The sequence below is a fragment of the Ciconia boyciana genome, chromosome 3 (genome assembly GCF_034638445.1).
Source record: "Ciconia boyciana chromosome 3, ASM3463844v1, whole genome shotgun sequence".
NCBI lineage: Eukaryota > Metazoa > Chordata > Aves > Ciconiiformes > Ciconiidae > Ciconia > Ciconia boyciana.
In genome coordinates this window covers 46548610-46571546 of record NC_132936.1, presented here as the reverse complement: position 1 = coordinate 46571546, position 22937 = coordinate 46548610, and the positions used below count along the sequence as shown (strand labels likewise).

At 44.1% G+C, this 22937-nt stretch overlaps 1 protein-coding gene across 4 annotated transcripts; it reads left to right on the top strand.

The window, feature by feature from the left end:
* The first annotated feature begins 3211 nt into the window (after nt 1-3211).
* Nucleotides 3212-16424, top strand: COQ3 (coenzyme Q3, methyltransferase). Of its 4 annotated transcripts, XR_012041432.1 has the most exons (10): nt 3790-4192; nt 4881-5004; nt 5386-5538; nt 5706-5805; nt 7359-7601; nt 8691-8850; nt 10290-11136; nt 11776-11840; nt 13966-14009; nt 14655-16100. XR_012041432.1 is itself a non-coding variant. In XM_072855563.1 (7 exons), exons 1-7 carry the CDS (start codon nt 3514-3516, stop codon nt 10484-10486), a joined length of 1065 nt encoding a protein of 354 aa, XP_072711664.1. In that variant the 5' UTR covers nt 3212-3513; the 3' UTR covers nt 10487-16423. The 4 variants fall into 4 exon arrangements, 2 of the variants coding, with proteins under 2 accessions (XP_072711664.1, XP_072711662.1); XR_012041431.1 differs by having other exon boundaries at nt 11776-16422; XM_072855563.1 differs by lacking the exon at nt 3790-4192 and adding an exon at nt 3212-3601 and having other exon boundaries at nt 10290-16423.
* The last annotated feature ends 6513 nt before the right edge of the window (nt 16425-22937 follow it).

The window sequence follows — 22937 nt, the reverse complement described above, 5'->3', positions numbered from 1 at the left end:
ACTGTTACAGATAAATAATTAGTTAATCAGTTATAAATAACATCCCCCCCAATTAAGTCCTTTTACATAGAGTAAGCAGTCATATCTATTAGCAAAATAAGGCATAATTTGCAACACACTAATTTTACTTCCATTGGTGTGGATAATGATGTATTGATCCAACCTCAGTACACTATTGGATCTTGGTAAAAGTGAGGATTTTTTTAAAAGTAGGTAGCATAACAGTTCAGATGTCTTAGAAAGATGTCTTTTGAGAGAGAGAGAGAGAAAAAAAAACTAGAATTAAGTTTAAGAAAAGCTATTGAGGAATACAGTTTCCATGATGCATTGAATTTTATTTTCAGTTCAGATTTTATATTCTCTGTCTAATAATAAAAAAGATTGTGTATGAAAAGCTTTATATACTCTGCCAACAACTGGAATTCTGTCACTTCCTGTAAATATGAAAATTATTTTTTGACACAAATGCACTTATATGGGTAGTGACTGTATGCCAATAAAAAGAGCATACAATCTCTGTATTTAACTGTTTTGGAAATCTTACTAAACAGCATACTCAGCACACCAGTAATTAAAAACACATCAGTACTACGTCAGCTACACATACATTAGACTTCTTCATGTTGTAGTAACTCCCTTACAAATGTTTTTCAATGGGAAAGGCTGAAGTAACATCCAGTCTTTAATTCCATACATCTGAAGTGATCTTAATTAAAACATGCAAATATATAAAAAAATGGGAATGTATCATTTTGGGAAAGTCTAGATTGGGTTGTTGCTCTATTCTTTTACATTTTGAAATAAACACTGCAAAAATATTTCAGTGCACTGCAGGAGAACAAGACATACAATTTTGAATATCGTGCAGCAACATGACCTTCAGAGGCAATTCCCTTGAAAAAAATTTTTAAGAAGGAAGGGATGGTGTGGAATCAAGTGAAAAATGGTTTCCATGCAAATTGTTTTGAGGATGAATACAACAAAACCAATGTGAATATGTACCCCAAGGTACCTGTTATGCCATCTAAGAACAGGAACCGGCTGTGGCCATGGATAGGCCAAAAAAGAGTAATTGGGTAAAATATTCTAACTTTAAAGATTGAGCAACTACACACTTTTTGAAATATGGCATAATAACTGGTTTGGGAAAAAAGATCTGTTATTTGTGTCCTTGAGGCCCTGTCTAGAAAATGGAATAGCTACCTCTAGTTTAAAACCAGCTTATCCTGTTAAGTAAGATACTTGCCAGTGTGCATGTATTTAATTGCTTGTTACTAAATTTTTAAAAATCACAAATATAAAAGCAATGGCAACGTAAGGATTGGCTCGCTCTCTCCAGATTTTGCATTTGCTTTGCTAAATAAATGAAAAGTAATAAATTAATTTGCATAAGTAATATCGAGAAGCACACTTTGAAGGAAGGCTTAGTTTTGTGTCTTACGGAGACCGTGTGTCTTGGCATAAAGGATCTCTTCAAGCTCTGTTTCTTCAGTAGCTCTGAGGTGTTACTAGTGACTCTTAAGTCCACTGCATCGTGAGCTTTGCTGGATGGAAAGCAGGTGAGTAGAGAAGCAGAGCACATACACACTAAGCAGGTTTGCCATATTTTTAATTGCTGCTGAGACAAGCTTCTTTAAGATCTTTCAGTAGTCTTTATTTAGCTTTAAAAGAAAAAAAAAATCCGAACTTTAACTACTAGATGAATTATACTATATTTACAGGAGACCTGTAAATGGGCAGATTTCAAGCAGTAAGGGTTGTAGCACTGAGCAAGGTCAGTTAGTAAAACAGACTGGCATTAGATAGAGTGAGTCAAACCAGTGGTTGTACTAGTCCAAACCTCCTGCTGCCTGGAGGGTGCTCCTGCCCCGGCTTTGTGCAGGCCGTGCCCCCCGCCTGCGGATGCCAGTGTCCGCACGGCCGGGCAGGGAACCCGGCCACTGCCATCACCTGCCTGGAAAGCATGGGAGCACTGCCGGCTGCTGCTTTCGTGGCTTACCCCTGCCTTGCTCCGCACTGCTCCCTTCCAGCCAGCTGTGGTTTTCATGGGACTTTCTCATGAGACCTGCAGCTCAATAAAGTGTCAGAAAATGATTCTTTTTAAAAACTGCCGTGATTCTTTACCATTTAAGCGTGTTAACCTGGCTCACTATGGGGATCTGAAAATGCTGAAGCCCGCCAAGGGGAAAGAGGAGGGGAAGAAGAGCTCCCTGTGTCTGTCAGCTCTGAACCGCCAGAGCTGCTTGCGGCCGTGGATGGATTCAAACCCCTCAGCTGAACCTCAGTCCAGGGCCCGGGGCAGCAGTGCCTGGGCGAGGGAGCAGGGAAGGCAGCCTCGTCCCTCCTGGGCCGCAGCCTGGGCTGTGCCTGCAAACCGTGGCACGGCGGCCTCCGCAACAGGCAGCAAACCGGCTTGGATGGTTCCCAGGGGGAAGCACTCAGGAGTTGGTCTCAAGCCCGGCCATCTTGGGGGCCCAAGAGCTCTGCTCCATGCCACGGATGCGTAGTGCAGGCTGTCGGGTATCGCTTCTCTCCTGTGCCTCCCTGCTCCCAGAAATGAGGAGACTTGTACTTTGGGCCCTCCCTTGCAAGTCCAGTGGTTTACTTGGTAATAAAAGAGACTGAAGGCTGATAGGTAATCACTGTCTCATCTGAGCAAGCCTCTGCTGAAGGAGTGTTTTCTTGTTCCAAGACACTCAAGGATCAGGTCCACATGCAGGATTATAGGGGGCATAAATTTAAATAAAATCACTGTGTTAATTTCCAGCAGAGCTTCCAGGCGAAGGCATGGCGATATGTGCCACAGTGCACCCACGGGGCAATACGGGCTGGCATTCGTACAAGCCGGGTCTTGCAGGCAGGAAGGGCACCAAGCCTGCTCTATGGGCAGCGATACCGTGCCAAATGCATCGGGACACTGTGCGCTTTACCGCTGTGAAGGGAAAAGAAAACGAAGTTGTTTTTCTTGCTTGCTGTACCACATCTTCTTAAGCTGGAATAATTTTTAAAAAAACAAGCTCGACTAAGTGCTTGCAATGGTCTGTCCAGCGTTTTGTTTTGCTTCCTTTACATTTTATAAAATAAATACTTATAAAAATGTAATAATAGGTAAGTATCTATAAATAGATTTTATAAAATATTCTGAACGGCAGCGTTGCCCCCGGCCGGGCCCGGGGAGGAGAGGCCCCGCGGGGCGGCAGCGCCTCGCCCCAGCCGCTGCTGCCTTCCCCCGCGGCGGCCCCGCCGCGAAGCCGCACCGCGTCTGACACAGCAGCGGCTGCTGCCTCGGGCTGCGGCAGGAGACCCGGGCCGGCACCGCGGCCAAAGGCGAGCGCCGCCCGGCTGCCAGGCCGCGGGCTGGGGACCAGGCCGGGCCCTAGGGCCAGGCGGAACCAACCTTCTCGGCGCCCGCCCCCAGAGGCAGCCGGCACCGCGTCGCCGCCGCACGCCCGGCGCTGGGAGCGGAGCGGAGCGGGGCGGGGCGAGCGCGGCGCTTCGGCGGCGGCCGCGACGATGTGGGGCGGCGGTGGGGCGGCCCGCGCTCTCACCCGCGCCCTGGGGCGCCAGCGGGCGGCGGCCGCGCTGCTGGGGGCTGCGGGCGGTGAGCAGGCAGGCGGGCAGGCGGGCGGGCGGGCGCGGAGGGCGCGGGCGGGAGGGCGGGCGCCGGCCCGGCGCGGTGCCCGCGGGCGGCGGGGCCTGGCCGGCCCGCGTCGCACCCCGCGGCTGAGGCGGCCGAACGCGGTGTCGTTTCACCAGCCCCCTCACAGGGCCCCAGCAAATCTCCTACCGCCTTCGACCTGGCGGTCGTTTCTGGCAGAGCCTGGCGGCGTCCCACCGGCCCCGCCGGCCGGCCTGGGCTCGGCGTTCCGGCCGCGGCCTGCCCCGCTCCGCCCGCGGCCCGGCGGGTGCCCGGCAGCCTCGGCGGGAGCGGCCTGGCCACCGGCGGTCTGCTGGGCTACGGCACTGCCGCTCGCCTCCCGCACCGCACCGGCCTGTCTCACCCGTCTCAGCTCGCAGTCGTGCTGCTAATGCTGCTCTATGAGCCAGCCCAACGCCAGCCCGCCAGGCCTTGTGTGGCAGGCCCTGGTGGGCTCTCCGCACGTCCGACAGAGCTCTCCCAAGGGAGACGTCCTTCCCTCTGCCACCTCCTTGGGCCCCCGTGCAGCCCTTCAGCGTGATTGTATTCCCAGAGGTATCTGTAGGTCTCTCTATTGCTCACTGGGGCCTCAGGTCATCTTCGGGGGGCCGTTACTCGGGGGGCAGTGAGGTATTGCTGTGGTCCGGGGATTGCTGGTGACCAGGCAGCAGCTGGATCGTGAGTGACTGTACATTACGCCTGGCAGAGCTGAGCCGTACGTTGGCAAAACAGGCATGGAGAGCAGTTTTTAAGATGGTGTCCTTGGCCTGTCTCTGCACTGTCCGTGCGGTTTTCTTACCTATGTTTCCTTACCAATTCATATGATACAAAATGAGTGTGCAGACATATATTTCTTGTTCCAATATGTAATGAAACAGGAATCAGAGCCCTGCATTGATAACTATGAGTGTGTGCGTGTGTGTGCACAACTTGCGGTCAGAGTAAACATTTTGGTGAAATTCTCACTAACTGAAACATTTCAGCTGCATGAAGAGTTCCTTTTCATTCAGGCTCTGAAAAATGTCATTGTACATATTTTGAGAAGTAACTGGGATGGTAAACTAGCATGTGCTCTTTTATTTAATCCCCATGCACTCCCTAAGTACAATAGTGAGCAAATGTGTAAAGATTTGCACAGTTAGTATTGTTGGTCTAGAGCAGCATTGTTAAACTAGATTTTTTGCCTGTGAGCTCTCATGAAGCTGATGTTTTCCATTCGGTTGCTTTTCTTCTGTTTATGCAGATGACCGTGCTGATCTGTCTTTTCAGACAGGCCTGAGAGGTACCCTTCAGAACTACAACTGGAAAATACAGCTGAAATCCAGTAGTACTCCGCCTGTCTCTCTGACTGAAATAAAAAGCAGCATGTAAGTACTGTATCTAAAATAATCCTATGTGACAAGGGCTATAATTTTCTATAACAGTTTAATTTTACTTTGTGACAGTGTCACATGAAGTCATTTTTAAACCTCACAAATGTTTAAATGTTTGATGTGGCCTATTTTTGTTTTACTAATTAATAACTTAAAAATTACAGGTGTGCAGCCATCTGTTTTGGAAGATATGTTATACATACAGTGCATAAAATCTGTTTGTTTTTAATCAAGTATAACTAGAATCTTTAAAGGAACATGAGTTTTATCTTTTTTTTTTTCTCTCATTTTCTGATGCAGAATTTGTTTTTCCCGTATTTCAGCTGACATGAAATATTGGTATTAGTTTCATGACATTCAGCTTTCATTATTTAGGCTCACCATGAAGAGACTTTTCAGCACTTCACACTCATCGGTGGATTCAAAGGAAATGAAAAAATTCCAGCTCCTTGCGCATAAGTGGTGGGATGAAGAAGGAGAATATTCAGCCCTTCATTCTATGAATGATATTAGAGTGCCATTTATTAGGTATGATTTTGAAGACAGATTTTTTTTTCCATATATATTTACTATTTCTGCATAACCTCAGAAAACACTGTAAAAGAAAAACAATTATCAGTACTGAAGATAACTGCGTATTACATCTACTAAACCACCTTCCATGTTTGCCCTTAATCACATCCCTTTTCTTTCAGAGATACTCTGTTGAACATGAGCAGTAATTATCATCTGGGAAACCCACTTTCTGGAGTAAAGATTCTCGATGTTGGCTGTGGCGGTGGACTGCTAAGTGAAGTAAGAAACAGTGTGCTCCGGTTTCTCTTGTTAAAAAGAGTACAAAGTTTTTGAAATGTTTTACTGTTACACTGTTTAATTTCTAATCCTCAGAGGAGGATTTTTCTCATCTAGGATATATTTGTTACTGAATGTTTTGGAGTGCAGCGCATTCTACAAACCTCATAGAATATTTGGTTTGCATAGTGGTGGTGGTTTACAGAAAAGGAGGGAATTGGTAATGAGAAATTCTAAAATCCTGGGGTTCATCAGAAAAATAAGATTTCAAACACTGTAAAGAAAAGGAGAGGGGAAGAATGACATAAAAGTCTTCTAGCTGTCACAGTATGACAATTCCCCCCCCCCCTTTTTTTTTTAATTTGGAGCCTAGGCAAGAATACTTTAATCATGACAATCTTAATTACCAAAGAAGTATTTTCAATTATAAACCTGTTCTTAAACATTCATTTCTTTGAATTGCTTATCTTCAGTTTTTTATAGTGGGGTGGGGTTTCTTGCCTTTGCTTTGCTCTCATGGGAAAAGCATGGAATAACATAAAACACCTGAGACATACCTCCTCTCTGCCAGGAGAGATTCTCGTGGTACAGGGGCTGATGTTACAGCGGCCTCCCGAGGAGTCTACACAAACGTGGCACTGAGGAATAACTATTTGTGGTGGAACCCTTTGGCCACACAGGCTCTGAACAGTGCTATATCCTATCAATAGACTAGGGATGGTTTCCAAATTTAGGATTACAGATCTGGCTGAGTTACTCTGGGAACTTTATCACCATCTGAAACGAGGTGTTACAAAAGGACTTGAATCTTTCCCCATGTGTGTTTTTTTTTCTTGTCTTCTTTTATTCTGAGCAAAATCCTGTAGTTTTGCAAGAGCCTGCTCTCCAGCAAGGCTGGCAAAACTGGTGCGCTGCCTTACCTTCTCAGGCTGAACAACTGGTGAATTTCAGGTTGGAATAACATACGTGTGGTCATGTTCTGCAGCCTGTTTCAGTTTCAAAAGAGGTGATGGCTGAGGTGTTAACCCATGAGTAAAAAGACACTGGAGAACCTTGAGTGACAGCCAAGCCTGATGCTATCCTAGTAAACATCAGTGTTTAGTTCTCAGCAGTGAGAAAGTCCCAGAGATAATAATATATTAAGTAACCATTAAAAAGATATAAGGATTTACCATTACAGGTGGATGTAGAAGAAAGTAATGACAGTAATTAAATACAGCATTGTTTTCCCCCCTTTAAGTACTGTGTTAATTTTGCTCCTTTGTTTTTCATCTATCAGAGGGTAATAGTGGAGGAAATTTATTTGGTGTAAAAAAAAATGGATTCAGAACAATTTATTCTAAAAGACAGTTTAAACGGGTGTATTCCAGTATATGATTTTCTTTGTTTTAATAAACATTTCAAAGAAAACTGCTGGATCAGAGCTCACCATTTACTGTTGTTTGTCTTGTTCTCTGATAGATGTTTTCTGCACCGTGTAGGTACATTGCAAAGTTGCAGGCACCTTTAAGTAAATTGTTTTCATGCAGAGAATAAATTATACCCTGTATTATTAGCCTCTGGGTAGACTGGGAGCTTCAGTTACTGGAATTGATCCTCTGGAGGACAACATTAGAACAGCAGATCAACACAAGTCATTTGATCCGGTCCTGGCCAAGAGAATACAGTACCAGTCCAGTTCACTGGAGGAGATTGTGGAAGAGTGTATGGAAACCTTTGATGTAATCGTAGCTTCTGAAGTAGTGGAGCATGTGGCTGACCTTGAAATGTTTATCAAGTGTTGCTCTCGGGTGTTAAAGGTAAGAGGGTTTTTGCTTTCATTATTGGGAATATTTATTCTTTTTTATTATTAAGGTTTTCATTTGAAGGAATGTGAAAACACCTACATCTGCGTCCATTTCTCCACCTTGAAGTCTGAACCATGCTCCAGAGGTGCCTTCCATTCTCCTCCATGGTGCAAGTACATCTTCCCAACTTCAGTAACTAAAGTTAGAGGAAATTTATTTCCCAACGCTGCCTTCAAAAAGTGCTAATGGCATTACCTAGCACTGCAGTGTTGCTTTGCATCAAGACTTTAAGAAGTCTGGTTGCATCTGGTTTCACCTAGGTGTGAGAGAAGACGTGGCAGTGCTGCTGTTGATGGATGGCTATGACTCAGACTGCATTGAAACTGACTGTAATGATGTTTCTGACTCACAAGATTCTATTCCAGCTCTAGTATCACATCATATGTGCTCCTGGATTGCTTTTAAAGGGTCATAGTTATGCTTGGAGATAATCAGGTGTTTTTTAATTCCTCTTGATATTATTTCATTTGTAAAGAAGGATGGTAGGCTCAGTACACAAGCAGCAGCTTTCCTTTAATCTTTTGGTTTATCTTTCTGGTCATTAGAAGGAATATAGATTATTTGAATGGAACGCTTAACTAATTTTCAGCCTGCTGGGGACATAGAAATGATCCTTTATTTCTACCAAACAGTCTCTTAAGTACTTAGAATTAATTTCTGGCTTTGTTTTTTGACTCTGTAATCATTAAAACAAGCACGACATTCAGCAGTCTCAAAAATTAGGCAGTATTGCACATTTTACTTTGGTTTTAATTTAAAAAAGTATTTCTTTTTACAATAGGTATTGTATATACCTTAATATCTTTTATTTATCCATTTCCTGGGCAATGTTACATTATAAGTGACTTTGTTAGATGTTTTTTGGTTAAGGAAATTGTTATCAGACCATCCAAGACTTTGATTTTGTTGACTGTTTTGATTATGTTATGAGGAGCTTGTAGACTTGTAGATAGACAAACTACATGTTTTAATGCAATTAAATTTACAATTTTTTTAAAAATTAAATATTATTCTAATTGAACATTTTAATCTTTTAATTAGCCTGAAGGTTCTTTATTCATTACTACAATCAATAAAACGCAGTTGTCCTATATCCTGGGAATTGTGGTTGCAGAAAAAATAATAGGCATTGTACCGGAAGGAACACATGAGTGGGAGAAGTTTGTTTCCCCCGAAGAGCTGGAGCGCCTCCTGGAATCAAGTAAGTTCCAGGCCAGATGATGGGAATGCAGAGAGATACTCAAATGCTCCCTGTAGAAATGCCAAGGGGATAAGATAGGTGGGGTGAGTGCTGGCAGCAATACACAGCCTTTCCTGTGTGAGTTACTAGTCATATATTATGAGTATCATTTCTGGTTTAAAGACACTACTGCTTACTGGATTTTGCATAAAATAAATGAACTAAGTGGAGTCCTAAGAATGCAGAGATTACTCAAACAAAATCACCATTACAGGTGCCCTGCTGTTTGATAGCCTAAGCGAAAGTGCCAAGGTTTTCCATCCTGTTCTGGTGGCAGAATGTATGCTCTGAAGTGGTTCATATCCTCTAGGTCAGGCTTGAGAAAATAACTGTATTGGCACTCCAGAGCTGCACTGCTGCCACTCCATTGTTTGTCATCTTCCCCTTGGGAGAGGGCGTTTTTATTTTTGGTTGCTGCTCCATGTTCTTTATTCACGTTATGTTACTAAAATATTTCTTCAAAAATGTGAAGATGAAACCTACCACAAATTCATTAGTCAGCATGATACTGATTTTAAGAAATAATTAAATTGCCCGGGTTTGATTGCTTTTAAAGTAAACAAAGCGCTGAGCTGGGAAGAATTCTGCCCATTGCCCTCCTTCCCTGCAGATGTTTTAAAACCCTCTCATGGAATATTTCACTTTGCTTTAGTTCACTGTAGAGAAGCTGAAGTATGAGTTGAGCTATTCTCTTGGCAAGGTCTTCTCCTGGCACTTTGCAGTGATGCAGTAAGGAGCATGACTAATACTGGTTCACATGCTGGTGGTTCTTTCTGTGCTCCCTTCAGAAGGAGAAGCAAGTGCAGTGGAGTGATTTGTTTTGATAGGGTGTTTGTTTTCTGCCTTCCCTCATGTATCCTGCCATCTCCCAGCAGAGCCATGCAGTGAACTGAGAGCTGCTCAGCAGGGAGTGCTAAATCACTCTTTACTTGCACTGAGTCCTTGATGGCCTCTTTCTTATAGTTTCCATTCCTCAGGGGAATCTGCAGAATCCTTCCAAAGATATGCTTAGGTTTTAATTTTGAAGTGTGTGACATCAGTCTGAAGAATGTCTCCACCTACAGAAAACATTACCAGTGTGGTAACACCCAAATATGGTGGTGTGAAGTTGGGGTTTCTAGCGTACCACTTTGCTCACCATATAGCGTGCTGATGGTACGTGGCCTGGCACAGAGCTGTTGCTGCCACTGCCAATAGCAGGACCCACTGTCACCAGTGATGCCAGTGGTGATGCCTGTTGCCACTGTTTGTGGTGTCTGACGAAGGCCAGCTTGTGAAGCACTGCTCCCCAGCTCGGAGGAAGAAGCGTGTTTCAGACTTGCTGTTCTAAAGGGTTTGATGTTGCGGTGACTTACAATATTTAAGAACATCAGTTGCTTTATGCCGCCTTTCTTTTCTAGATGGCTTTTCAGTCAAGACTGTGAATGGGATGTTGTATAATCCCCTCTCAGGGTCGTGGAGCTGGATGGAAAGCACAAGCATTAACTATGCAATGCACGCTGTGAAATCTGGGGCTCAGGGACAGTCAAGCCCAACAGATGCCCTGTCAGAAATGGAAAGTGAACAGCCCTCAGCCACAGCTGGCACTACCACGTGACTGTCAGAGATGTGTGGTGATGGACTGCCACCAGGAGCAGAAAAGAAGGTTTTACGCAGATGGACATAATAAAACCTTTTGTAACAACAAGCTTGCTGTTTGCATTAATAATGCTTATGCTATTTTTGGCCAAATATTTTAGGGCAGTCTCAAAAAAAAAACAAGTGCCCATTATCTCGAAAATCATTTAAGTTTGAAATGAGCAAAGCTTTTAAAGAATAAGTATTTTTATAAGAAAGTAGTTTCAAATTGTTGGACAGGGAAATGCAAATTATTCTGTCAGTAGCTTGGAGGAAGCTCTTATATGTGATGGCATTTTCAGTCCTACCAGGAAAACTCAGATCTCCATAGCATAATAGCTTAAATGTAGACTGAGTTTAAAAATACAATAGTGTATGATAAATAAAATGCCTTAGATATTTAAGTTACTCAACTGAGTCAGTTAAATATACGAAACACTTAAAACCCACAAACACTTGTTTCTATATTATGCCTTCTCCCTGAGAGGAGGAAAAAAAAAAAAAGAGCAGCAAACCTTTTCTGTTGGGTCATGCTATTTCTACAGTTGATGTGAGCTAACTGTGCAGTAGTGGAAGAAGAGTCTCCTAGGCCAGAGTGCCTCACCTGTCAGAAGACTCTTCACCATCAAGGTATGTGTATCTGTGCCTATTATTTCAACTTTCTCCTTCTACCTGAATAAAGGGAAGTAAAGTTGCAGGTAAAATTTTACTAAGCAACCAGAGCTTTATGCTAGAAAAATGATAGATCAGCAGTCTGTCCTAGAATTGAAGTGCCATACCTGCTTGGTCTTAAAAGTCCTAGTGCCAGGTTAAGGAAAAGTGTTGATCTACAATGAAATAGGACTTTATAAATAAAATGTCTTGTGTGTGTCCATGGCTGTATCTCTTTCCTTCTCTGTTCTTCTCTTCCTCTCAGGTTGTATACAGGTAGAGAGGTGGGCCAGCTGTGTTTTCTAACTTACAGTTTGCAGGGATGAAAATTACTTGTTTGTTTGGGATTTTTTTGTTGTTACTTGTGCATTTTTCCTGCTGTAGATGTTTGGTGGGCTAAATTATTCTATTACACATTTGCATTCTTGTGGCTTTGCTACATCTACCTGTTGCCTTGCGATCCAAGTTTCATGAAAGATCTGATGATGCACCGAAGAATATAATTCATTTATAATGGAAATAATAGTAATTCATAGGTATTAAGACTGAAAAGGGTTATCTAGTGTGATCACTTCCATGACAGTAAATTCTGCTTTGTAATATCTGTTTGGGCTGTAGCTTGGCTTTGGGAAGAAGATTCATCTTCATATAAACAGTTCAGTGATGGAGAAGCCACTCTGTGGGTAAGTAAATTGTTCCAAAAGTTGATCAGTTGAAGTGGTCTAACCTCAGATCCCAGCCAGTGATGTCTTAACATCTTCATTTTTTTAGGTTAATGACCGCTCTGTCTTGTAGTTGGTGTAGTTTTGAGTTAAGTCACCCCTTAATTTTCTCTTAGATAAATGGACTGAGGTTATCTCTACAGTGATTACCACTACAGTGTAAGTTTCTGACTTTGTATAAAATTTAGTGGTAAACATCCTTTCTGAAGCATGACAGTGGAAATGGATGCAGTATTTCAGTAATGGTCTCCTAATGCTGTTTGCAGAAGGAACACTGTCATTCTCCTTGTGCCTGACCACCTTTTGCATGGGAGTCTCTGCTCCGTTGGTCATGCATGCAAAGCAGCACATAGCGTTCAGGAGAGGAGTGACACTGGGAAAAACATGGAGCCAGAGCAGATAACCAGCGGTCTTTGTTCCTAACAGTGTGTTTAGGCATGTGAGTTCCCTTAGCCAAGTAATCAACTTCTATCCAAGTTATTACAACTGTATGACTGTTTCAAATTTTACCAGCAGTGAATTGAAAGAAACAGCATCTGCAAAGCACTGAGACCTGGACAGATTCCTGGGGTAGCCTACTAGAAACATCCCCCAAGGGGGACAGTACCCCCTTCACCTACTTGTTTGGAGACCTGTCAGGTGAAATAAAACTAAGGTAGATAAAACTAGGATAGAACAGCTGAATTCTGTTTGCATTAAAAGTCCTAAATCCAGATGTTTATGTAACTAGCTGTTACCCTGGCTTTTTCATCCTTTCTTCCCACTTCCTTGTATTTTTTTAATTAAACTGTGAGCTACCTGGGGAAGGAACTGTTTTTTTCACTGTTATTTCTATTGCACTTAGCACAAAAAGCCTTTGATGCTGCTTGGGTTCTCTGTCCAGGCTCACGGAAGGGCTCACATACCTAATTAACAATGGGTTGCATTCAAGCAACAAGTACATGGATGTGATTGTCCATGGATACCCCTGGTTTTGGCAAAAACCTTATTGCAAGCACCTGACCTTTTGCTCCTGCGTGTGTATAGGAGCCCGGTCAACCTGGGAGGGTTTAGTGAGTGGCATGGGCAAAGGAGCGGGGACTGCTTGAACAGGTCCTTGTACCCATGGCATGTCTCCAGACGTCCCGATGGGATCTATCCTCAGTCTCTAGCCCTCAGTTTTCCTCTCCTGGTGGAGTGTCCTAACTTTTCTGGCTGTTTTTCGTCCCTCTGGTTAAAACAACCTCTTTTTAAACTAGAAAGTAAATGATTGAACTAGAGATCATTTTAGTGAGATATCAAACATTGCAAGAACATCCTACACCTTGTTTTTTAGCCAAATTTTTAAAAATCATTGCATTATTCATAAATGTGCATCTCTGACACAGTGTAATCAAATTCAGTACTGTGCACTGAATATGTACTACATATTCGTGCTGCAGAAACTTTTTTCTTAAAATCTGTGCATGAGAAACCAAGAGAGATTTCACGCTTCTCTTAGCCCAGTCGCTGTGGAAATTTAATATATGCTATTGAAATGGACAGAATTTAAGTCAAATAAATTTGCAAATCTTTGGCTTTCCTGTTGCAAGTTGTTCATGAGTATGGAGCCATAGCTTCAACGGTTACAGGAATAGTGGTGGTAGAAGGAAAAAAAAGTAATGTTATAGCACCAGGGATGCACCTGGGACTAGGTGTGAGGTAAGAGGTGATTCTTGCCTTGAGATTGGGAAAAAGTCATATTTGGGCTTACGTTTTTCAGCCTGTGTGTTTATTGGACTAGATGATCTCAGACGTCTTTTCCAACCTTACTGATTCTATGCTTTGTGGTTGTAGGCCCTTGACTCTCCTGTTCCCAGCCATTTGTTTCTGCAACACAAATCAGAGCAAGGAGCTGATCTGGCCAAAAAAATCTAACAGAGCAAACTACGTTGTTCTGGGTGGTCTCAGCTATTCAGCTCTGATGTGGCTCATCGTGTTGTCTTATCTCCCCCATTGGTCCACACGGTCCCAGTCCCACCCCCTTTGCTGAGACTGATGTTTGTCTGTTTTAATTTATTTATTTTTTTTTCCCCCTTGCGGTGCTGGTGGTGGTTGTGCTGTTCAGGGAGCTGAATTTTCCCACTGTCAAGGACTAGCGCCAGCCAGCAGGTAAGCAGTGGGAGCACATGGCCAGGGAGAGGGTAGGAGCTGAATGGGCTGGCTCACCCTGTCTTGTTGAATGGCACTTTCAGATAACTGAAACACTAATTGCACTCAAGCCCAATTTGAGTAGTATGAGAGCCTCAGAGGAGATTTGCATTTAATTTCCTTTTTAAATAAAAACAGAACTTGAAGTTTCCATGATGTCTCATTAGGGCATCTCATTGCCCATTCCCTGGTGGTCCAGTGACATTTCATGGCTATTTTTACAGAACTTTACAATTTCTTTACATATGTTTCCACAAACATGCTGTGTCGGGTTCCTGGGAAATGGAAAAGAGGAGGGAGAAAGTAGTAGGAACAGAAATGTGTAGTGGCTGTGAGTGGAGATAAGAATAAAGGCTATCTTGTAGAAAGTTTTTCTGAAAACAGCTTCTCAACTTCTTTTATTGCGTTGAATTCTCAGCTTTTAACTAAAAAAAAAGCTTATTTTTCACACACTTCTAAGAAATGCTTTAAAGGAATAACTGCATGCCGTCTAGAAGTTCAGAAGGCAAAGGGCTCAGCTTCTGTAATTAGCCAGCCTGATGAAGCAAATTGGAGGAGAAGAAGTGAGACAGAACATGAATCATCACGTCAGTGTTGATACTGTAGTTGCAGGGATTTGAGAGGCACCCAGGAGTACTGGGAATGGGGGACAGCACTGAAAAGCCAGAAGTTGTAGAAGGAAGAAGAGTGATGCCTGGAAGATAAATGTGATTCCAATGGAGACGAGAAACGTGAAATAACTGTATACAGGGCAGTCAGGTTCAAGTGTGTGTTCAAAGAGGAACTACAGATGGTTGGGAGAGTGGCTCTATCTCAGATGGAAGCATAACAGTTCAGGTATTCACAGCCTCCCACTTGTTTTTGGATGTTAACCTCCAGTGCCTTATTCTAAATGCCTACACCCTTGCCGATGTCCTGTAAAGGAAAGGTGGGCTCCTCTCGCTTCAAACTGAATATTGGTCACTTAGTACTCATGGGTAGCTGCCAGCTCCCTCATTCATGGTGCTCCCTATGTTTGTGTAGAGGATCTCTTAGCCCTGCCACATGCAGGTGTATTCCCACTGTACTTCTTTGCTTTTAATTCCCTTTTATCAGGAGCATAAGCTAGAGCAAAACTTCTTCACTATCCCAAGATGCCCACAGGTATGAATAACTTGTATCCTAAAATTGCAACACCGTTGACTTGAGTCAGCATTTGTTTAATAAAATCACTAGCATTATCTTGTTAAAGGGAAAAATGTGGAAACCCAAATGCGTAATTCACCTTCTTGTTGAAGTTCTCGAACTGCTCAATGGCCCTGCTTCTCCCTTACAGCCTCTGCTGGGCTTTGCTGAGCCTGCGAGGGAGTAGTAACGCTTGGTGTACAATTATCCTTCAGTACCTTTAAAGCAGACTTTGGGGTTTATTCGGTTCTGTGCTGTCTCAGGATAACTTTCTATTTTTCCAAATCGGGGTGAATTATGTTGCATTGTCTCCTGCTTCATGATGAGTGACCAAAAATAGTTCTTTTTATGTAATGCACTGTCTTGCCATCATGACCACATATTTTCCCCAGCCCCTTTTCCAATGGAAAGTAGAACACTGCTTTTATAACCCTTTAAAAATCATTTGATTCTGCTTAGACTGACCAGTACCATAAATTTGAATAAAAATAACATTATTTTCAGATTATGTTTTTGTGATAAAAATCAGCCTGTATTTCCCCTGGTTCCTCCAGGTTAAAGGACAAAATTCTAATCATTTAAAGTTTGTGCTAACAGTAGACTTTATTTGTATTGACACACCATCCCATTTTCTTGAAGCAATATAAAATGATGTCATGTTTTATTCTAGCCAGAAGGGCTGGGATTTCACCTAGGATGTAGAAATCACCTGACCTGTCTTGACTTACACATGCATTAATTGCACAGCCACCTCTCAGTGCATTAGGAATTCAGGATGTATACTCTGATCTGCATTTTATTGTGCTTTTATTCCCACATGGAGTCACTCCAGAGATATAATCAATATTCACTTTTTCTAAAAAATAAAATTGTTTTCTGCTTAAAAGCATTGTGAAGATCATTAGTGTTCCATTAATAAATCTGAAACCTCTGTTGTGTCCTCATGAGATGTGTTAACTTAAAAAAACAACCCTGAAACAATTTGGAGATTAAACTACTAATACTGCCTTGTACAGTAGTTGTATTATAAAAACTTGCAATAACAGAAGATATGGAAAAAGATCTGGTGTTTATTTTCCTGAATTAGAATAAGCACATACAATCTGAAGACATAAAAATGAAAGTAAACAAAACATACAATAAAAAGGAGACCTCAGAAGAATGTATCCAGCTCACATAGGTAACTGTAAAAGTCAGCAGATTCACCCTGAATGCCCTCTGATGAAGCATAGCCCCAGCATTGAAACTTGGGATTTAATTCCCAGCTTTGCCTTCCTGCTGTTGGAGAAGTGGCAGCTCAGCGCCTCGCCTCCCTTGAGCCACCTTGGAGCTAGACTTTACAAAATGAACGGGACCTGGCCACCCTGGGGCATCTTCCCTTAAGGGTGCCCCCTGCCCCGCTCCCCAGCTGTAACAGAGGAGGTCCTGACCTGGATGGGCATATCCACAGCCACCGAGAGCCTGCTATTGCCACAGAACCGAGGCGTCTGTAGCAGGTGGGTGGTTAGATGCGCACAAATGCAGTTGTGCAGAAGTCAGGTGGACAGAAAATGCAGTAGAAGATATAAACACAGACCTCAGAAGGCGGTGATGTCTGCAGGCAAATGAGAATTCACAGGCAAGTAACGGGCAAGCACAGCTGTGGCACCTGGGAAGGCTACCAACAGGTTTTACAATGTTTTGCACTCAACATCTGTAACACTGAGTATTGTGTCTCTCCTATGCCCAGGGATGTGAAAAACCAGTAAGCCCCAATGCTGTTCTTTCTAAACAAAGCAGTACCAGATTTCCTTTGAATGTCAAAAAGAAAGGTGCCCGCATGTTCATTAATCCCTCCCCCACCCCAGTCCTGGTGAGACCATCTGACCATCTAACTCCTTGAGAGTGCAAAGCTTTTGAACACAGGGATGCCTCCCTGATTGCAGGCTTGCCTGGAGGCCTCTGCTCTGCAGCCAGGGAACACACAACCCTTTGAATTTTGAGTCACCAGGACAGCATTTCTCAGCACGCCACAGTAAGAGAAGTCCTGCCAAAGCTGCCAAGAAATGTGCGTGGGGAGGATGAGATCTTGCTCACCCTGCTACAGCTGTTGACAAAGTACTGTGGAGGCACCTTGGTTTTTTCCTTCTCCAGAGGAAGCGTGAGACCCCAGGTGAACCTAGATGCTGAAGTTTCTGAAGCTGTAGTCAGATGAGATGATGTCCCATTGAAAGGACAAGAAAAGGAGGAAGCTACATGTACTGAAGGACTTCACAGCGGGTAATGGAAGAAACTTCAAATGGCCTGTCTAGGCAGGACAGCATTCCCGTGCAGGTTGTGCAGCATGTCTCCTTTATTGAACCCTCCTACAGATACAAAAAACCCTTCTGTCTACAGGACTACTTGACAAGCACCTTTTTCAGAACCAAATTCACAATAAACCAAAATCCTGCTATCTGCTATGGTGCTCATCAGTTCGCCTTCTCAGAGGATGCAGACAGCAGGCCATCAGCTCTGCCGCTGTCTCTCCCATCCGTCTTTATTTCCAGAGCTCTCGGGAGATGAAAGCACAGCCTCGGCCTCAGGGACGTGGCCTCTGAAGGGGCTCTCCTCCTCCCTGTTTCCATCCCTTCTCGTTCTCCTCCCACTGCCTTCAGCTGGGAGTTGATTTGTAGACAAATGTGTCATGCTGGAATGATCTTCTCCTCACATTTTATGGTCCTATTGCCCTGGATTGACAGGGTTTGTGCTCGCTAATGGTACATTGCCCCGTTTTGCAGGGTCTGCAGCAGCTAGCGCTTTTATCTCTGCCATTACCACCTTAGGCTAGTTGCTAGCTAATCTAAGGCAGATGCATTAAACAACTTGTTTTCCCACAGAAAACACCTCTTACTTACCAGGGTTATATCTGAAGACTGTATGCATCTTTTGAAAAGAGTAAATATGGTAAGGAAAGGAAATCTGTTTAAGGAAATCTGCAGAAACTTCATATATCTCTATTATTAATCAAATATGAACTGAGACGCCAACCAGGTCACAGCAGTATGTACTGCAAATATTAATTCTTCTGATCAGAGGATGCTGTAAATGGGAGAGGAAGAGCACTTACAAACAGGCAAAAATTGGGAGCCACTGCAGCGGGCTACGGCAAGCAATCTGTAGCTGGTTCCCAACACTATTCTGCTACTGAGCAAGTTTTACATGAAAGATCTGACTATAAAAGTGTGTAACCACCCCCACGACATTATGAGGGTTGTCAGTCAGCCAAAAAGCTTGTAATAAAATAAAAACAACTAAAGGATCGTGAGACTGTAGGTCTATCAGCTGAGTATCTTTTTCTTTTATCTGGCTCTGTATTAATAACTTCTGGAAGTGACCAACTTAGCAGTGAGCTGTCAGCCTGAGTATTTGCACCTGCAGAAAGCAGGAGGTTTCATGCAAAGCCTTTTTTTTTTGCGAAAGCAAGGAATGCTGAGTTATCTACATCATTTGGGGCAGCCTCAGGGTACGAGTCACCTCAGAAAGTGTCTTTGTTTACCAGAAAGTGCAAGGTAAACTCTAGGGAACTGCTGGAATTGCACATAATGTGTGCTTAGATATAGGTACTTCTGTACAGCACAGAAGTAGTTTAAATTCTGGATGTTTGGCACTTCCTATGTATTTGTACTCCTGTATGTCACTGAAGTTCTCATTAACCCCTTTTCTAAATCCAAGCTGAAATGCAGCATGACTGTTTTGCAGCTTTACCTTGGCTATTTTTATCTGAATAATTAAAAAGATGTGTATATGAAACTCAAGGTGCCCAGAGAGATCATTAATATTACAACAAAACCAATCCTGGCAGCAGTCAGCGATTATTTCAAAAGGATCCTGGAGAGCCTGTCAGTGATGAAAAAGCCTTTTTTCACCCTCTCATAAACTCAGCCCTCGCCACAAAGCCCTATTAAATTATGCCTTCTGCAGACAAAGGCTATTTCAAAGAGAAGGAAACCATTTCTGTACCACTGGAGGATGCTCCCCAGCACACGAAGCGAGAGCCCTACCTGGGCAGGGGTGTCACTTTGGCTGGGGACAGTTGGTCACTGTGCATGGGCACAGCGAGGCACTTCGCTTCCGGCAGAGCAACCCGTAAAAACAACCTGTACCCATTAACAGAGTTGCTAAAAGCTTTGTGCTGCCCAAACTCTGTCCAGTTGGAAGAGAGAAGGCAGTGAGTAGAAGCCGTGGGTGCTACTGGTGCAGGAGACAAGCAGAAAATGGGTGGCCCTATTTCTTGAAGTCCTGTGGGAGATTTGGCGCGTGAAGCTCCGCTGTTCAAACCCAGTTGGCAGCAGTATGGGAAAGCAAAACTCAGGGCGAGGCATTCAGTGTGAGCCCTGATTTTAAAAAAGCTTTGTTAGTTCTCAGCCAAAATACGGACAGGACAGCTTCTGCGGTGGGACTCCACAAAGACCCATCGCAACCACCAGGCTCACAGTGCGGTTTTGACACCCGCTGCCAGCTCCGCGGGCAGCCCGCTGTACTAACCTGTCCTGGTTTCGGCTGGGACAGAGTTATTTTTTTGTCCTAGTAGCTGGTATAGTGCTGTGTTTTGGATTTAGTATGAGAATAATGTTGATAACACACTGATGTTTTAGTTGTTGCTAACTAGTGCTTGCACTAGTCGAGGACTTTTCAGCTTCCCATGCTCTGCCAGGCACACAAGAAGCTGGGAGGGGACACAGCCAGGACAGCTGACCCCAACTGACCAAAGGGCTGTTCCATACCATATGACGGCATGCTCAGTATAGAAACTGAGCATGCTGTCATATGCCCTGGAGTTGGCTGGGGGTGGGGATCGCTGCTCAGGGATGGGCTGGGCATTGTTCAGCGGGTGGTAAGCAATTGCATCGTGCATCACATGTTTTGTATATTCTTTTATCATCATTATCATTATTATTTTCCCTTACTTTTCTGTCCTGTTAAACTGTCTTTATCAGAACACACAAATTTTACTTTTTTTTTCCCGATTCTGTCCCCCATCCCACTGCAGGGGGGGAATGAGTGAATGGCTGTGTGGTGTTTAGCTGCCTGCCGGATTAAACCACAACATACCCGCAGGCTTTTTTTAAAGAGGTGCAATGAACCCAAAGACATTACAGAAAAAAAATAGATTAATGTAATGAAGATCAAGCGTTTTTATACCAATATGCAGAATCCAGTAATACTAATGAGTTTATTAGTGCCTCCCTGCTCCCAAATCAGACTGCAGACTTCAGCAGAAAAACTTGACTTGGTATATAATGAAGTAGGCTTAGGTTTATGTTAACTGGAAAAACCTACTTATTTTATTCCATTATTCTCTCTTCCTTTAGGCAGCCACACTAGAACAGATTACAGATAAAAGCATACTTTAAGGTATAGATCTTGTTTTGCTCTGCACGATGTATCTGAGGGATGATTGTTCCAGACTGTGCCGCGCTCGGTGTGTGCAGCCAGACAGGCGTGTGGGTGTATCACTGCTAGCTCTTATTTTCCCCACTCAAAATAATGAAAACTGGTAATTTAGCAAAGATGCAGAGCTGGATTCCCACCCTCCCTGAGCGAGAGAGTGAGGCAGCTATCAGTCCGGCGTGCATCACCTGTGAACTTCTTTGAGGCAAAGTGGGAAAACCCGAACGTATGCCAGGAACCAGTCTGAGACTGCAGCACCTGCGATGTGCAGGAGCAGAAAGCAATAGTCACTGCTGGACAAAGTGCTGCAGCTTGGGTTCTTGGGCACGACTGCCATCTAATAAGCCTCTCTAATACAAGTCACTGGTCACAGGCAACAGTGCTGCCTTGCGAGGCTGTGCACCTTCCCTGGAGGAAGGGATACTGCCTTCTTCCACAGCCAGGGAAAAGGTGGGCTGAGGACATGCTCTTTGCTGTTTTGCCAGCAGATAAGCTTGGCTACCAGACTGCCAGGCCAAATGGATTCAGTACCTGCTGGTAGGAGACTTTGAAAGCGCGAGGAAGAGGCTGGCAGAGCACTGCTAGCGAGTCATGTGTGTGGGACAGGTACAAGGGTACAGAACTTGTGTTTTATCGATGTTCTTTATTTGCTGTTGTTAAACTCTGGCTACCAGATGTGACATTCGGACATGCACCTTTTAAATGGTCAAGAGGTGAATGGTTTAATACCTCTTTCACACCCTCCTCTCCCTCACAGGCCTTCTCTGCTTGTGCTGGTCACTGATTCAAAACAGGTTTGAGGATAGCTCATTTGCTTCTGGAAGTCAAGCGGTGGCAGCAGCTGGGATGTGGATGCCCAGGACCTTTCTCTGCCCTCACATAAGCTTAGATCCCATCTGTAACTGGATCCCTCTTATCTGTAACACAGCAAGCAATTCCCTTGCAATAGCAAAAGCTGAGACCAGCTACCAGGCTGTGACAGTCCAGATTTATTAGGCTGTCTGCCACTTGAAACAAATCTTCAGCCTGAGACTTGCAGGTGCTGTAGCAGAGAAAAAACGCTTTTCTTCTTTGTCTCTTTGCTGCCCTGTCATACAACTTTAACAAAACCTCACACTGCAAATGATCAGCCATGGCACGAAGCAGCTGCTGCTCTCACTTTCCACTCTTACTTCATTACCTGTGCATCATCTGTAGTGTGGAGTTGCCCAAAAGCTGTGAAGAAGGTGCTCAGCCAGCACCTCACTAAGGATAAGGGCAAAGGAGCACAGAGGGTTTTGGAAGCAGCAACCTGTTTGTGGAACAAGATTTACCAGGTCCCTGGGACCTCTCTGATCCCATTAATTCCTGAGAACGGGCCATCAGCACAGTATCAAACACATGCTATGTATCAAACACAGGCTCTTGCCTGTGGTTACTGAATACCTGTAAACAAGAAGTTAAAAGTGAGGGATAAAACAAAATGCTGCAAGGAGCTACCGCAGGAAAGTGTCAGAGCACAGCAGCCTTCCCGGTGAGTGCAGGCAGGAGGCAGAGACCCCTGCTCTCACTGACATTGCACACCAGTGCAACTGGCCACCGCTGGCACTTGGACAAGTTGGCACAAGATCTGAACTCCACGGCTTTGCTCAGGGCTCTCCTCTTCCTCATCTTCCTCCTTTGTCTAATCTGCCCCATACCCTGAGGTAAAGCGTCTACAAAGCCCTGGTCATAGACCCCATCTATCCCCTACCAGACACTGAAAGTTGCTCCGTTTGTGTGAAGAATCAGGTCACTTCTATTGCCCCTGATGGTGCAATGGAATATCTAACTTTAGGGAGCTTTTTGGAGCAGCTGTGTACACACCACAGCATTTAATGAAGGACTAAGTATTTGGGCAGTGGTATTAATCAGAGAACAAAGGGCATCGTTAGCGTTTTAGGGTCAGTGTGATGTGCAGAGCTGTGGATATTTGGCAGAATATGAGGTGAAGTCCTGCTCATACCAGCACGGGGCACCCAAGGCTCCCGCTGCAGCAGGGAGGCTGCAGGCAAGGAAGCACTGGGACCCTCAGTGCCAGATAAATCTCGAGGATTTTCTTTAGGGTCACTTTGCTTCCCTTTCTCTGTACCCTTCTGCTTGTAACGGTGTACTCCTCAGTCACCTCAGCGAGCATCAGAATAGAAAGAAAATTGCCGCCGGATGCCAGGTGTTTAGGGACGCGTGTGGTACCGTTCAGCGGCGGTCAGGCCCTGGGCCGCGATGGCGTGGCGTCTTTTGTCCCAAATACGGGATAAAACGCGAGGCCTCTGTTCCTCCGCAAAGGAACAGCGC